Raw genomic sequence first — 15,386 nt, forward strand, 5'->3', positions numbered from 1 at the left:
TCCTGGTAGGGTGTGGAGGACCCTATGGAATGCTGGGGATTGAACCTGAGTGGACTGCAGACTGCATGCAAGGCAAATGCCCTTCCTGTTTTGCTATCACTACAGCCCTGGCCCTGGCAATTATTCACCTCTTCAAAGAGCAGGACCTCCTTCTTCAGAGATGGACTCTTTCAGGGGTATCTGTATACTGGGGCAGCAGATCCCCTTTGCAGCTCAAATTTTCCTGTGTGCCCTGTCCCTCTGTTTTGTGTTCACTGAACTGTGTGACCCCTATTCTGCCCACCTGTTTGGGCCTTGCTGAGCCACCCCATCCTGATTCTGTGCCTGCTTGCTTCTGGCCATTTGACCCTGCTCTCTGAGCATGGCTGTGAACCCTGCTAGGGGCCTGTTGCTCTGGGACTCTTGCCCTCTGAGGGCTCTTTTTCTAGCTGGCTGGCTGCCAGCTGTGAGCTGGATATCTCTGGCCATGCTCACATGCCCTGTGCCTCTGCTGCTCCTTTCCTGCTGTCAAGATCACTGTTTGTTTGGATGCAGTGGAATCTTGTGGTTACATGGCCTTTTAAGTCATGTTTATGGAATCCCCCCAAAATATTTTTCCCCTTAGAAGAAAGGGGGACCAATCTAGTTCGATCCCAATCAAGAAGTCTTGCACATCTTTCTCCTGCTCCCCCTTTCGAGCAGCATTTTTCAAGGTTCCCACAGTTCAGGTGCATGTTGTTATGATGGTATCTCTCCTACTGAATATGCTGGCATCTCTTTCCTGCACATCCCATGCTCCCTGCACCATGGGAATATCTGCCTCCAATTGGAACCACTTACAGAAAAATGCCAGCAGGTTCTCTTGCATCAGCCCCTCTGGGGTGCCGGCGCCCCCTCTGCTGGTTCTCTATAATGTTGGGTATTCTTTGGGTGTGCCACCTCCTGCCACTGTTTCCTGAGGTGGGCTCTGTCTTCTGGTCCTGTTAGCGTGGCCCAGAGTACTGCCACCTTCCATAGTGTCCAGGTAGCACCTATCAGGCTGATCTAATATGCTCTCTCAGTTAGGAATATCTTCTCTGTCCCCTGCCTGCTCTGAGCCCGTTTTTTCCAGTTCTGTTTCTCCTCTTGAAGTAGGGTCACTGAGTAGAGGAGTAAATTTGCTGCTTGAGCAGCTTCAGAGCCGAGGAACAAAAGGCCATAGACTGCTGTGTGTGTGAACGGGCGCGTGTGTGTGTATACATGTGTATGCATGCGTGTGCACTGTTTAGTATGTGTGTGGACATGCATGTGGGTGTGTGTGTACATACATCTGTCTGTTTCTACAGCCCCTTGTCTCTGTGTTCTGGGTACAGGGCCATCCCTCCTGCAGCAGCGGAGTTTCTCTCTGGGGGCTGAAGTGAGGGCAGGGGGTATATGGAATGGGTTGTCCCTTTCAGTGACTAAGCTTGTGCCTGGCACAGCATCTCAGTATAGCAGGGGCTACCTTAATGCTTTAGGAAATGTTCTGTAGACTCCTGGCATTTATGGTAATTGTGCTCAGAAGAAGGTTCCTTCCAGAATATGTAGAGATTCGGGACAGGGGGTCATCTCCTTGGCAGAGGCTTCCTCTGTATTACTGGGCTCACTGATTTCTTAGATACTCACTGATTGTAATTTGTACCTTGTGGCCAGAAGGCATCAAACCAGATCCAAATCACCTTTGGTTCAGATTCATAAGGACAGAGAACTTAGTGTATGTTCAAAGATTCCTGTGCAACATTCTCCAGTGCCCAAACTCTGCTCTGGCTTGCGAGTGTTCGTGCTCTTTGTCCTGCACCAGGAAAGAAAGCTGTGGCTCCAGCAAGGTCAGCGGGCACATCTCACCACAGTCTTCAGGATGAGGATGCACTAGCGAAGCCAGCCTTAATCTCTAAAAATCCATTTCATTTTCCATGGCACCCAACTTTCAGTACTTCTGCTGGACCCTTCCAGAGTTGATTTGTCAAACTTGAAATATCCATTTTGGAATGTGGTGGGATGCAAAGGGAGTCCTGAACAGATGTCTGGCCTGTGTCATTACCTTTCACTGAAATGATATATCTTTGACTTCCAGGGTGAAAAGGACCAGCCTGTTTTTGCTGTGACTGGCCTGCGATGGGGATCCTTCAGAGATGCTGGCGTCAAAGTTAGCAAGTAAAGGATTTCTCTGGCAAGCGTGGGAGGGGGCACAGAGCTTATGGGACTCACCAGCCTCTGTCCAGGCAGTTCTGGTATTGCTCAGGCTCATTCTCTTGAAGTCAGTAGTGCAGTATCCTCATTCTGAGTAATGAGATAGGGTCTTGCCCACTGCTTTCATCTCAGCTCACTTCCTGCCACCCCAGTTCCTCTCAATAGTTTCCCTTCAGTGCTCTGTTGAGTGATAGTCCCAGCTGGGACAGCTGGGCGGGAAGAGTGAGATGACCATAGTGGGTCTCCTCATTCCCCCTGGATGGATGGGTCACAGCTTTTCATTCCTGAGTTCAGGAAGGAATCAGGTGGTCTCTGAATTCCACTCACCTATCCCCTCCTCTTTCTGCTGTAATCGAGAGTTCCATAACTCACCTAAGGCCTCGCTTTTTCCCCTGAGAGGTAGGGAGAACATTGCTCTCCCGGAGAGGACACTGGTTTAGCACCAGCACCAACCCCTGTAGAGACTCTCACACTTGCTTGTTGCTCTTTTGCTGGAGTTTTAAGCAGTGGCCTTGGAACCTCAAAGTTAGTGATGGGGAAGTGGGCATGTGAGTGCTGGTTGGGCAGCTGGATGACCCAAAAGCTCTCAGATGCAAAGAAAATAATTGAGAACAATATAAAATTTGATCCTTCCATTTTTTTTTCTTCCTTTTTTCTTTTGGTTTTTGCATCGCATCTCCCAAATGGTGTGCAGGGGCGTGGTATCCATTCCCAGTGATTCGAACCAACCAGGCTGAGATTTGATGCTGAGGCCTGAGATTGCAAAGCTGCTTGCCTTTTGCTCAGCACAGAAGAGCAACTGAGCCACCCAGGGGTGCTTGGGGCTTCACATAATGGTGGGGATCAAGTCAGGCTTGGATATACCCCTAACCCCTGCATTGTGACCCCAAACCCAAGATGACCTTTTTATTGAATGGACCAGAAAAGGAAAGAAAGCACCAATAGGAATAGGCTTCAGAAAACTCAGATGAAGAAGACCCTCATTTTAAGCAGCCCCATGTTCACCTGGGCAAAGATGGCGGTGTTTCCACAGTGCAGATCAGATGCTATCTAAGCATGTTCTGGTCTTCAAGGCCCAATGAGTGGTCCTCACCCCAAAGCACCTGGTTGGCTTCTCTTTAGTAGAAGTGTTTGCTCTGGCTGTTCTTGGTGCCTTTTCTGTACCTCTCTTCTGCAAAAGATCCTCCTTTCCCTTTCCCATCACCCTCTTGGCTTTGCTTTTTTGGCACTGCACCCTGACTTGGTTCTTACGCTGTGCATTAAATAAATATGGCTACTGCCCTATTCTCACCAATAAACAGGGCTCAGCTGATCCCACGTTTCCTGCTAGGCTTCAGGGCCTTATTTTCTCAAATAACTAAACCTCCAAGGGCTGGAATTTCACGCTCCACATTTCTGTTTCCTCCCTATTGGTTGCAAGTGCTTGATAAGTGTGTATCGATTAGCATCTCCCAGGAGCAGTTCTGCTGAGCTGCTGGCAGTCAAGTCTGTTGTTAAGCAGCTCTACTTGATGCCTCTCTTCCTATTGCAAGAGGCAGCTCTCGTGAGTGGCTTTTATGTATTCAGCAATATGAAGGTTTCCCCCCTCACTCCATGATTGAACATCAACTATGTTAAGACTGTATAACACGAGTGAAGTGCTGGTGAACAAATTGTAATTGTACATTTATGTATGAGAGAATTGGGCATGGTAGGGCGTTTGTGAGGCGGGACTTTCCCACCCTCAATCACTGCCCCAAACGAACACTCAGCTGCATTCTCTAGCTGCAAGTGTAGATTATTGCAGTCCCCATGAGTGGAGATATAAGGAGGTGGAGTTTGTCTCTCTTGTAAGTGGTGAGGAATCAATACTTCACATAGATAATTCAACACTGTGTGACATGACATTGAAATGCAGGTGGGAAATCGAATTGTGATACTCAATTCATGCTAAGCCACATTCCCCAAGACCCTGCTTGAAACCCCTGGCAGACATGTCATTCTTATGAGCTGTCTGCCATGAAATCATTCGTGCTGTTGGTTCTTTAATGTCTTGATTTGATTTCTGTCCTTGTCTTCCTCAGGTACTGGTATCTTGGGCCTCTGAAAACCAAAGCCGCTCACTTTTTCAGCACTCTTAAGGTAAATGCAGTCTACAGGGGTACAGATGTGTTTTAATGTTTGTTTTGGAATTTTCTTTGTTTTTTATTTCCTGCTGATGTAGATAGATGACATGCCTCAGTACTACAACAGGGTATAAATCCAGAAAGAAAAACTCCTGTCTTTTTTTTTTTCTTTGTCTAGGCATAGTGCGACCCGCTTCAGTGCCCAGAGCCTACTGGCAAGGGCCAGGCAATGGTTTGGGTCATCACTTGCCCTGGCATGGGACATTAGGAAAAAAATTCCTGTTCTGATCAACCCTGTGGGGCCATTAGGATGCAACCTAATGGTAGAACATGTGCTTTACATAGATAGGGCTCTGAGTTTGATCCTAAGGACTACACATACATACACAATCACCACTTGTTCCTTCAATTCTCTTCATATTTAATATATATTATTCTACTTTTCTTTTTCTCTTCATTCACCTATTTCTGCCACATTAAATTAACTATATTTTGTCAAATTTTGTAAGTATATCTTTATTAATATCTGCACAGCGAATTGAAGATTTACATCTGAACATATATGCTATGTTATGTACCAGTCTGGGTATATCATAGGAGGTTTCAGACTGAGCTGGCCAGCATGGTTAGTGGTTTCTTTCATCTGGTTCAAGTAGAGAATATGCTTGTCCTCAAAGCAGATTCTACCAGGAAGGTGCTCTAAACTCATGATTGGAAACTGTGGACAGAGAAAAGCAGAACCACACATATGTGTGAAAATGCTATTAGACTCTCACCTGTAGTCTTCAGTGTCTTTAGTTTTTATGCAAATTCACTACTTAACTGGCCAGTTCGAACAGTGGTATTTGATGTTCTGGAGTAAAAATGTGGTTGTTCAGAATATCAAGTGTTTTTCTAACTGGCACAAATTGTCCATTGATAAATACATGGAAAACAGGGACTCTTTTACCTTTCGAATTCCAGTGGATTTAAGAATTAAATGGAGAGCTGGGAAGATGCCTCAGACGGCCGGAACATGGATTGTTTCCCTGCTGGAGCTCTGACTTCCATCACTGGAACACCTAGGAGTGGTCACTAAGTACCACTAAGTGTATCCCCCTACCACCCTGCTCCCCCCAAAAAAACAAGTTAAATTTAAAAAATGAAAGCATTGAGTACTAGAGGTAACCTAGCTACATGAATATTCAAATGAACTTTTAACGATCGGAGGTCAAGGACTTTCTGTACTGAGACAAACTATTCATCTAATCCCCAAACTAGTATGTTAGGAGGAAAGAGCATAACCTCATATTGAAGTGAAAGAATCAGGTGAAGTGAACGAAGGATCTGGGGAGAAACAGGGGGCTCTCCTTCAAGACACCTGAAGTGGGAATTATAGAAGTATTGTGATTGATGAAAGGGCAGCAGGGACTAAGGGGACTTAGTTGAGGAAAAAGGATAAAAGAGGCTTGGAACACTGAGATTCTGATACCAGAAGTTTGTTGTGACATGCATAATCTCCTAGATGCTTGGTTTCCCTGAATCCATACTGCAAATGAATGAATATTCCCCCTCTCCTAACACTACAGAAGCAAACCTCTGTGACAAGACAGACCCAGAAGTAGGGGGTTTTCAGGGCACATATTAGATTGAAGAAGGAAGGCAGGTGGACTGAGTGAAGAAGAGTGATTTACCTTATTGACTCTGGCGCTGCCCTTCTATAAACTAAACCACATTTAAGTGTGAGCCACTGGTGGTACACACCGGTGTCAGCATGTTAAGTCTCAGGCTTGAGTCTTTTTATTTTCGTTATTAATGTCTTTATATAATTTGATTACAAACATGATTGTAGTTGGATTTGTCATATAAAGAACACCCCCCTTCATCATTGCAACATTCCCATCACCAATGCCCCAAATCTCCCACCTAGCTACTCCCCTCCCCTGCCTGTATTTGAGACAGGCTTTCTATTCCCACATTCATTCACATGGTTATGTTGTCACTGTAGTTATTTCTGTAACTGCACTCACCACTCTTTGTGGTGAGCTTCATATCGTGAGCTGGACCTTCTAGCCCTCATCTCTATTGTCTCTGAGACTTATTACAAAAATGTCTTTTATTTTTCTTAAAACCCATAGATGAGTGAGAGTAGTCTGTGTCTATTTCTCTCCCTCTGATTTATTTCACTCAGCATAATAGATTCCATGTACATCCATGTATAGGAAAATTTCATGACTATCTCCTGACAGCTGCATAATATTCCATTGTGTATATATATACCACAGTTTTTTTTATATAGGGAATTTTTAATTATGAGAACAATGATGCAAAGAAAGAGGACAAGGTAAAGTTACAGTGGAAGGACAATCACCCATAAACAGAGTTCTCAGAAGACATCCCCTTGCTGATGCCTAAATTTTGAACTTACAGTCAAAGAACATTAAGAAAAATAAAACAGAACCCATGTATAATTACTTGGTCCACAAGTCCCCAGATTGTAGTACATTATAACTTTTCTTAGCAGTACACAAAGCAATATAAGGCCATGAAATTTATGTGACTCCTTAACCATTGAAAAACATAGTATATTTTTTACTTTTTCACGCACATGCATATTAGTTTAAATTAACATCAAAAGTTTTTTTTTTTTTAAGGTTTAGAGTCAAAGGAGCACAGTAAAAACAGTGTTAGAGTGGCAAATATTGTTTGCATAGGCCCACCAAAATATGGGGGACATGGAAAAGAAAAGCCTTGGCCTAAATACAAGGAGACCCTACCCCTGAAATTTTTTGGCATAAGACCAACTCTAGGCTCCAGGCAAACTAGTTTGTTCAATTCAAGTCATTAAGAACAAAAAAATTTAAGAGTCACTGTCATCCTGTTTTTTTCCTTTACCAAGTTAATTAACACAACCTAAAACAGATAAGACGTCTTGTTTTAGGAGACAGTGATTTCCTCAATCTTTAGCCATATTAACATAGCCAGTTATAGAAAATTATTCTCCCACAGGTATGTAAATGGCAACCCCCATCTCTTGGAAAGGTGACTGTGACCAGTTAAGTTCAATCCTATCTTTAGAAGGAGCTAAGTGATTTGCACTTGCTGACCTGGAATTATCAAAATTCAAAAGCTGATAAGTCATTTAAACCAACCAGGGTGGTCCAACAAAAAAATACGCTACACCAGAAACTCATGATCTGAATTCTGATGAATGAGATGGAATTAAATATGGTACACATAAAAATGTCATGAGACACTTTTGTAATAAATAAGGCAGTGCCAACTATTACTCAGTAGTAGCTATTTTGAGGTAAGCTATCATCAACTCTGCCCTCTTGGTCTTTTTTTTTTTGTTTTTGTTTTTCAAAGTAGCAATATGTTTATTTACAAAAAAATATGGAGCACTTCATGAATTTGCATGTCATTCTTGTGCAGGGGCCATGCTAATCTTCTCTGTATCGTTCCAATTTTAGTATATGTGCTGCCTAAGCGAGCACACCTCTTGGTATGCTTAATGCCAGTGAAGATCTTTTTGTTCCAGGGATGTACTTCTTGGGGTTCTCCAAATACTCCATCAGCATGTCCTCTCCCCAGGTGATACCTTTGTTCTTTTTAGTATCAGTATAAGAGAGCCCAGCTCAGGAGCCTGACCCATCTTCCACCCAAACAGACCATGGAGATTATTCAGCCCAGTGTTGTGCTTGCCTCCTTTCTCCACAGTATGGCACTGAGCACACTTCTGGACAAAAATCTTTTTGCCCTTCTCAATATCACTCATCTTAGAATCTCAATGTTGCTGCACAGGAGCAAAAGAGACCAGCTTGCAAGTCCGCCATCATGCTCTCATCCACAATTTCTTTAGCCATTCATCTGTTGAAGGGCATCTTGGTTGTTTCCAAAGTCTAGCTATTATAAATAGCATTGCAATGAATATTGGTGTGAGGAAGGGATTTTTGAATTGTATTTTTGTGTTCCTAGGAGTGGTATAGTTGGATCATATAGGAGCTCAATTTCCAGTTTTTTGAGGAATCTCCATATTGTTTTACATAAAGGCTGGACTAGACATTACCACCAGCAGTGAACGAGTTCCTTTTTCTCCACATCTCCGCCAGCACCTATTGTTCTCGTTCTTTGTGATGTGTGCCAGTCTCTGTGGTGTGAGATTGCATCTTATTGTTTTTATTTGCATCTCCCTGATGATTAGTGATGTGGAACATTTTTTCATGTGCCTTTTAGCCATTTGTATTTCTTCTTTGACAAAGTGTCTGCTCATTTCTTCTCGCCATTTTTTTGATGGGATTAGATTTTGTGTGTGGTTTTGGGGTCACACTCAGCAGTGCTCAGGGGTTACTCCTGGCTTTTATGCTCAGAAATTGCTCCTGGCAGGCTCAGGGGACCATATGGGATGCCAGGATTCGAACCACTGTTGTCCTGCATGCAAGGCAAACACCTTTCATCCATGGTATCTCTCTGGCCCCAGATTATTTTTTCTTGTAAAGTTCTGTCAGTGCCTTGTATATTTTGGATATTAGCCTCTTAATTGATGGGTATTGGGTGAATAATTTCTCCCATTCAGTCAGTGACTCTTGTATTTATTTCCTTTATTTCTTTTGAGATGCAGAAGCTTCTCAGCTTAATATATTCCCATCTGTTAATCTCTGCTTCTACTTGTTTGGACAGTGCTGTTTCCTCCATGAAGATGCCTATAGTCTCAATGTTATGGAGTGCTTTACCTATGTGTTGTTCTATATACCTTAATCAAGGTCTTTAATCCATTGGATTAGGCTTGAGTTTTTTTTTTTGTTGTTGTTTTGTTTTCTTGTGTTTTGTGGCCACACCCAGAAATTGCACTCAGAAATTGCTCCTGGATTGGGGAACCATATGGGATGCCAGGTGATCCAGCTGTGGTCCGTCCTAGGTCAGCATGTGCAAGGCAAATGCCCTATCACTTGTGCCACCTCTCTGGCCCCTCAGGCTTGAGTCTTACAGCTTGAGGGAACACCACCACGACTTCAAACTTAGCATGACTAAAAACTTGGAGTTTTCATTTTATTTATTTATGTATATTTTTAAGAATTGTCGTTGGGCCGGAGAAATTGCCTGGAGGTAGGGTGTTTGCCTTGCATGCAGAAGAACCGTGGTTCGAATCTTGTTATCCCATATGGTCCCCCGAGCCTGCCACAAGCGATTTCTGAGTGTAGAACCAGGAGTAACCCCTGAGCACTGCCAGGTGTAACCCAAAACTAAAAAACAAAAAATATCGTCTTTGGTTTGAGGGCCCTACACAGTAGTATTCAAAAGCTAGTCTCAACACAATCCTTGGAACTGGCTGGGCCTTGTGGTGCCAGAGATCAAATCTAGGCCACCAACATTCATGGATAGACAATGCCTTGAGCTCTAGTCCCCTAACTTAGTATCTTTAGGATCTTCAGGGGTCAAGAATTCACATCCCCTTTCCCTCTCCTGAATTTGAACCAAGTTATGGAAGTAAACTATGGGACTAGGCAGATGGGGACATGTGGTCAAGTTCTGATTTCCTTATACTCCATATTGGATTTATTCTCTTAAAACACCTCCTTTAGTCATATCAGATCCATGCATGAAATACTGGCAAACGAGACTCAGAGAGAAAGGTGGATATTGAGAGCAAATTCTGAGAGGAGCTGTGTTCACTTTATTCCCTCAGAACTCAGAGAGGAAGAAGTCAGCATTTGAGTGAGAAAATTGTTCCTTTGACCTTCCTGATTCACTGTTGGAAATTCAAATCATAAGGTATTCAGCTAGAGTCTCAGAGACCCAGGAACCACAAGAGAATCAGACAGAATAGGGCTGGAGAGGTAGCTCAGTGAACTGGAGCACAGGCTTCCCAGGCCAAAGGTCATTGTGTGGTCCCTGAGCACTTCCAGAAACAACTTGTTGGCATTGCCAGACACCACCACCACTACTAACACCACCACTACCACCCTCCCCCCCAGAAAGAATAGATGCAAAGAATATATGCAAACTAAAATAATATGGGATGTGACTGGGGAGAGTTTCCAATTTCCAAGATGAATTCCGTCTAGGCAACAATAAGCACCAGGAAGTGTCTGTGACTTGGGTTTGTTGGAGGCAGTGCCAAGGCTGGAGAAGCGACAGTGTCTTGTCCACATTTTGCTGGACCCTATGCCACTCAGATGGCCCTGGGGCTTGAGGTTCCAAATGGTAAAAGATCAGTGATGCTCCACATCACTAATCATCAAGGAGATGCAAATCAAAACAACAATGAAATACCATCTCACTCCACAGAGATTGGCACACATCACAAAGAACAAGAACAATCAGTGCTGGCAAGAATGTGGAGAGAAAAGAACTCTTGTTCACTGCTGGTAGGAATGCCATCTAGTCCAGCCTTTATGGAAAACAATATGGAGATTCCTCAAAAAACTGGAAATTGAGCTCCTATATGATCCAGCTATACCACTCCTAGGGATATACCCTAGGAACACAAAAATACAATTCAAAAAATCCCTTCCTCACACCTATATTCATTGCAGCACTATTTACAATAGCCAGACTCTGGAAACAGCCAAGATGCCCTTCAACAGATGAATGGCTAAAGAAACTGGTACATATACACAATGGAATATTATGCAGCCGTCTGGAGAGATCAAGTCATGAAATTTTCCTATACATGGATGGATATGGAATCTATTATACTGAGTAAAATAAGTCAGAGGGAGAGAGATAGACACAGAATAGTCTCACTCATCTATGGGTGTTAAGAAAAATTAAGGACATTATTGTGATAATTTCCAGAGATGAAGGCCAGAAGGACGGGCTCACAATAAAGCTCACTACAAAGAGTAGTGGTGTAGTTGAGGAAATAACTACACTAACAACTATCATGACAATGTTAATGAGTGAGAGAGGTAGAATGCCTATCTGAAATATATGCAAGGGTGGGAAAGAGGGAGGGGGCCATTGGTGGTGGGAATGTTGTACTGGTGAAGGGGGCTGTTCTGTTTATGACTGAAACCCAACTACAATCATGTCTGTAATGATGGTGCTTAAATAAAGATTTTATATTAAAAAAAAATAAAAAAAAAGGAAACGCAAAGAAAGATGGAAGATTCCATGTGCGAGTCCAGGGGAACCCCTTGTCCCCCACCATGAGGGCTTGTGGTGAGTTTGTTGTCTGGTGGTACTGTTGAGCCCAGCAGTATTTTCAGACATTCCTGGGAGTGATTGACCTGCCTGCCCATCTCCCCTTTCTATCACAGGAGTGGCCGCAGATTCATCAGGCCTCCATCTCCTACACGGGCCCCCGAGAGCGACCACCCAGCAGTGCTGAGGAGACTCCGGCTCGCCCCTCTCTGTACCGGAGAATCCTGCGGAGGCTGGCAGCATACTGGGCACCCCCCCAGGATGGTGCGTGGTGGGTGGAAGAGTAGTGGGTGCAAGACCACCTAAGGAAGCAGTGGGGAGGTCCAGCTCAGGGGTTGGGGTGATAGACCTGTAGGTTAACTTTGGTGGCTAGAGGGGGCTGGGTCAGAATGTGGGCTTGAGGGGACTGCTCTTCGTTCGGGTGGAGAGAAGCTGTGTTGGGACAACTGACTGTCTCCGTTGTGCCCCAACAGTCTCCCAGGCGCTTCGTCCTGAGGACTGGCAGGAGATGCAGTTGTCCACCATTGAGCTATCCATCACCACATGCAACAGCCAGCTGGACCCCACGGTGAGTGCATGCATGTTCTCTGGCACAACACTCAGGAGACAGGAGGGTCCCTACCCTAAGTGACCTGCTCACGCAGACCAGTGCCTTGAGGAAAACTGGAGTCAGAGTCCTGGACTGAGTGCAGGGGTCTTGGAGCAGTCACTTAGCAGCTGATTCCCTCTGCCTTCTAATAAATGAGCAAAGGCCTTTAGAAACCGGAAGGTACGAACTTCCTTCTACAAATCAGGAGTCTCTGTAGATAGAGGTCCCTTGGAGAAAATACACATATACTCAAGTTTCTGAACATCTCTTTATTTGGGTCAGTTTCTTGACGGACCTTGTCTAGCCCCATAGCCACAGACCATGTGTGGCTGGCTATTTAATTAGAATGCAATCAAATTGAAGTGCATTGCTTCAGCCCCAGTAGCAGGCTCCCAAGTGCTCAGTAAGCCTTCAAAGCTGCTCCCTACCGAAGGGACAGCAAGGCTGAGAAACAGCTTCCCATCAGCACCCACAACCCCACAGTACTGCGCTACTGCCTGTGGCTCCAAGATGCTGAGTACCGTGGGGCTCCTGCGGGGCTCCAACTGACTCTGCATTGCCTGTAGATGACGAGTGATTTTACATTTTTAAATGACTGGTTGGAAATCAAAAGAGGAATCTTGTAAAATATGGAAACATGCAGGTTTATTGGAGCACAGCCATATGCATTGGCATGCGTGTTGTTCCTGGCAAGGCGAGATGAGTAGCTGGGACAGGGAATGTGTCCAGAAACCTAAAACAGGGACAGGAAGGTTCTCTGCCTGTTTCTGGGGATGCCACTGGGTCCTCCCTCTTACATTCAGCTTTGTGCAAGTTTCAAGTTGTGTCTAAAATGTGAATCTGAAAACCAGTGCCTGTTTTTATTTTTTTTAATGCCTGGTTTTTGAACATGGTGGTGAGCGTATAAGTGAGATGCTTGATTCCAGCATTAACATTTAGAGTTTTGTTTTCAAATCTCAAAAGTAACCCATGTCTTTTGTGTAACATTTCAACAGCTTAGCTCCCTTCATTTCCTGAATCAACTCCTGTTGGATGAGAGTTAAATGTGAAAGCATAAAATTCTATTAGAGCACCAGAATGAAAAATAGGGAAGATGAGGCATTTCCAAACGCATCACTTGAGGCAAAAGTCTTTTCATAAAAATGTTTAATGACAAGTTGGGAAAAATAAGAATGCAATAGGCTGGAAGTTAATAGCTGTTTTTTATAAGAAGCTTATAGGATAAATCAAATAAGAAGTAGGTAAAACAAAGGCAGTGGAAACAAGCATGAGACCTGATCTTCAGAGGGAAGCAAACTAGTGGACCGGGAGGTGATGGACGGATAGGATGCAGAAGAGAATATCACAACAGTAGTGGAGGTATTAAGCCAAGAGGACAAGGGCTGCTAAAAAGCAGTAAAATTTTATGTATAAAACTATCAGTAACAGTACTGTAAACCACGGTGCAAAACATTATTTTTTTAAACTCTCTGACAGTGAGGAGAAAAAGTACCCTATTTTTCACCTATAAGACACACCTGATCATAAGACACACATACTTTTTAGATGAGGAAAACAAGAAGAATAAATACTCTAAAGCAAATGGTGCAATGCGAGACGCCGGTAGGAGACAGCAGTTGGGAACAACCAGCCTGTGAGGCTGAAGTATATTTACAATATGCCGGTCCACAGCTGGTTAAACACATTCACCTAACTTTTTTTTTAACAGCAGAAAATTTAAAAAAAAAATTTTTTTTAAATACTTTTTCTTGGAGCTGGAGTAATAGCACAGCAGTAAAGCATTTGTCTGGCACATGGCCAACACAGGATAGATCCTGGTTCGAATACCGGCATCCCGTATGATCCCCTGTTCCTGCCAGGAGCAACTTCTTCTTTTTTGGGGGGAGGGGGTTGGGCCACATTCAGCAGTACTCAGGGGTTACTCCTGGCTGTCTGCTCAGAAATAGCTCCTGGCAGGCATGGGGGGTGGGGGGGGAACGACCATATGGGACACTGGGATTCGAACCAACCACCTTTGGTCCTGGATTGGCTGCTTGCAAGGCAAACGCCGCTGTGCTATCTCTCCGGGCCCCAGGAGCAACTTCTGAGCACAGAGACAGGAATAACCCCTGAGCGCCACTGGGTGTGACCCAAAAACAAAATAAAACAATTTTTTTGTTAATATAAAAAAATTAGTTGCAGCAGCAATCAAATAGTCTTTTTTGTTTTTTGTTTTTTGGTTTTTGGGTCACACCCGGCAGTGCTCAGGGGTTACTCCTCCTGGCTCCATGCTCAGAAAATCACCCCTGGGAGGCTTGGGGGACCATATGGGATGCCATGATTTGAACCACCGTCCTTCTGCATGCAAGGCAAACACCTTGCCTCCATGCTATCTCTCCGGCCCCCACAATCAAATAGTCTTTTGTTTGTTTGTTTTTGTTGTTTTTTTTTTTTTGGGTCACACCCGGCGGGGCTCAGGGGTTACTCCTGGCTGTCTGCTCAGAAATAGCTCCTGGCAGGCACGGGGGACCATATGGGACACCGGGATTCGAACCAACCACCTTTGGTCCTGGATCGGCTGCTTGCAAGGCAAACACCACTGTGCTATCTCTCCGGGCCCACAATCAAATAGTCTTAAACAAAAGTTCTGTATGTGATGGTGAAAGTGCGTTAACCTGATTTCTCATGCTATGTGGTATGTCTGCACAGTAAAGGGGGTATCATGCTGGGGATGTCAAGTGGTTAGTGTCTGCTCTCCTCCCCTGCACTTAGGCTTCAGCTCCAGGTGGGTCCGCTCCATAAGACACACAGACATTTGCCCCCATCTTTTTTGGAAGGGGGGAAAGTGTGTCTTATGATACGAAAATTATGGTAGATACCGGTAATGACATTGGTGTTGGAGCATTGTATTTCCAAAATGCAATCATGAATAGCTTTGTAATCCACAGTGACTAAATAAAAGTAAAAAAAAAAAAAGAAAGAAAAAGAAAATGGTTAAAAGACACAATTGACAAAGGAGAAGAAAAGTTCTCAAGGGAAATAAGCACAAGGAAAAAAAATAGATCCTGATGGCTCTTTACTATATGCTGGGTAGGAATGTACTCAGTATGTAGTAAATTCTACATATCATTCGCTTGTATCTAAGAGTTTTACATGAAGCCCACTCCTGGGACCCACTAACCACACTACCAGGTAGATTTTGTCTACAGCATGTAATAGATAAAGGACAGGGAAAAATGTCCAACCTCAAAAAAATGCAAATTGAAATAGCAGTTACTAAGTTATCCTAGGTTGAAAAGCAGCAAGATTGCATCTACTCTGCTAGTGGCCAAACTGGTGTGGGGACAGAGTGAACTTTCTGTCTTGCCAATGGGGAGATCCAACATGCTTGGATCGCCATT

General features: G+C 44.0%; 1 protein-coding gene, 1 non-coding gene and 1 pseudogene across 3 annotated transcripts in view; 1 reads left to right on the forward strand and 2 right to left on the reverse strand.

The window, feature by feature from the left end:
- The window catches only part of AGK (acylglycerol kinase), a 74,750-nt gene that overhangs the window by 52,882 nt on the left and 6,482 nt on the right, over positions 1-15,386 (forward strand). For both annotated transcript variants that reach the window (XM_049774979.1, XM_049774985.1), the window contains exons 10-13: positions 2,072-2,151; positions 4,251-4,308; positions 11,534-11,681; positions 11,891-11,985. In XM_049774979.1, the coding sequence (XP_049630936.1) occupies positions 2,072-2,151; positions 4,251-4,308; positions 11,534-11,681; positions 11,891-11,985 (381 nt within the window). The remainder of the gene's footprint in view (positions 1-2,071; positions 2,152-4,250; positions 4,309-11,533; positions 11,682-11,890; positions 11,986-15,386) is intronic.
- Positions 7,427-8,049, reverse strand: LOC126012075 (cytochrome c-like; annotated as a pseudogene).
- On the reverse strand, positions 7,662-7,768 carry LOC125996568 (U6 spliceosomal RNA). The gene has a single exon (XR_007491292.1). It is a non-coding gene; the product is annotated as a U6 spliceosomal RNA (small nuclear RNA).

Source organism: Suncus etruscus, chromosome 1 (assembly GCF_024139225.1).
Source record: "Suncus etruscus isolate mSunEtr1 chromosome 1, mSunEtr1.pri.cur, whole genome shotgun sequence".
Lineage (NCBI taxonomy): Eukaryota > Metazoa > Chordata > Mammalia > Eulipotyphla > Soricidae > Suncus > Suncus etruscus.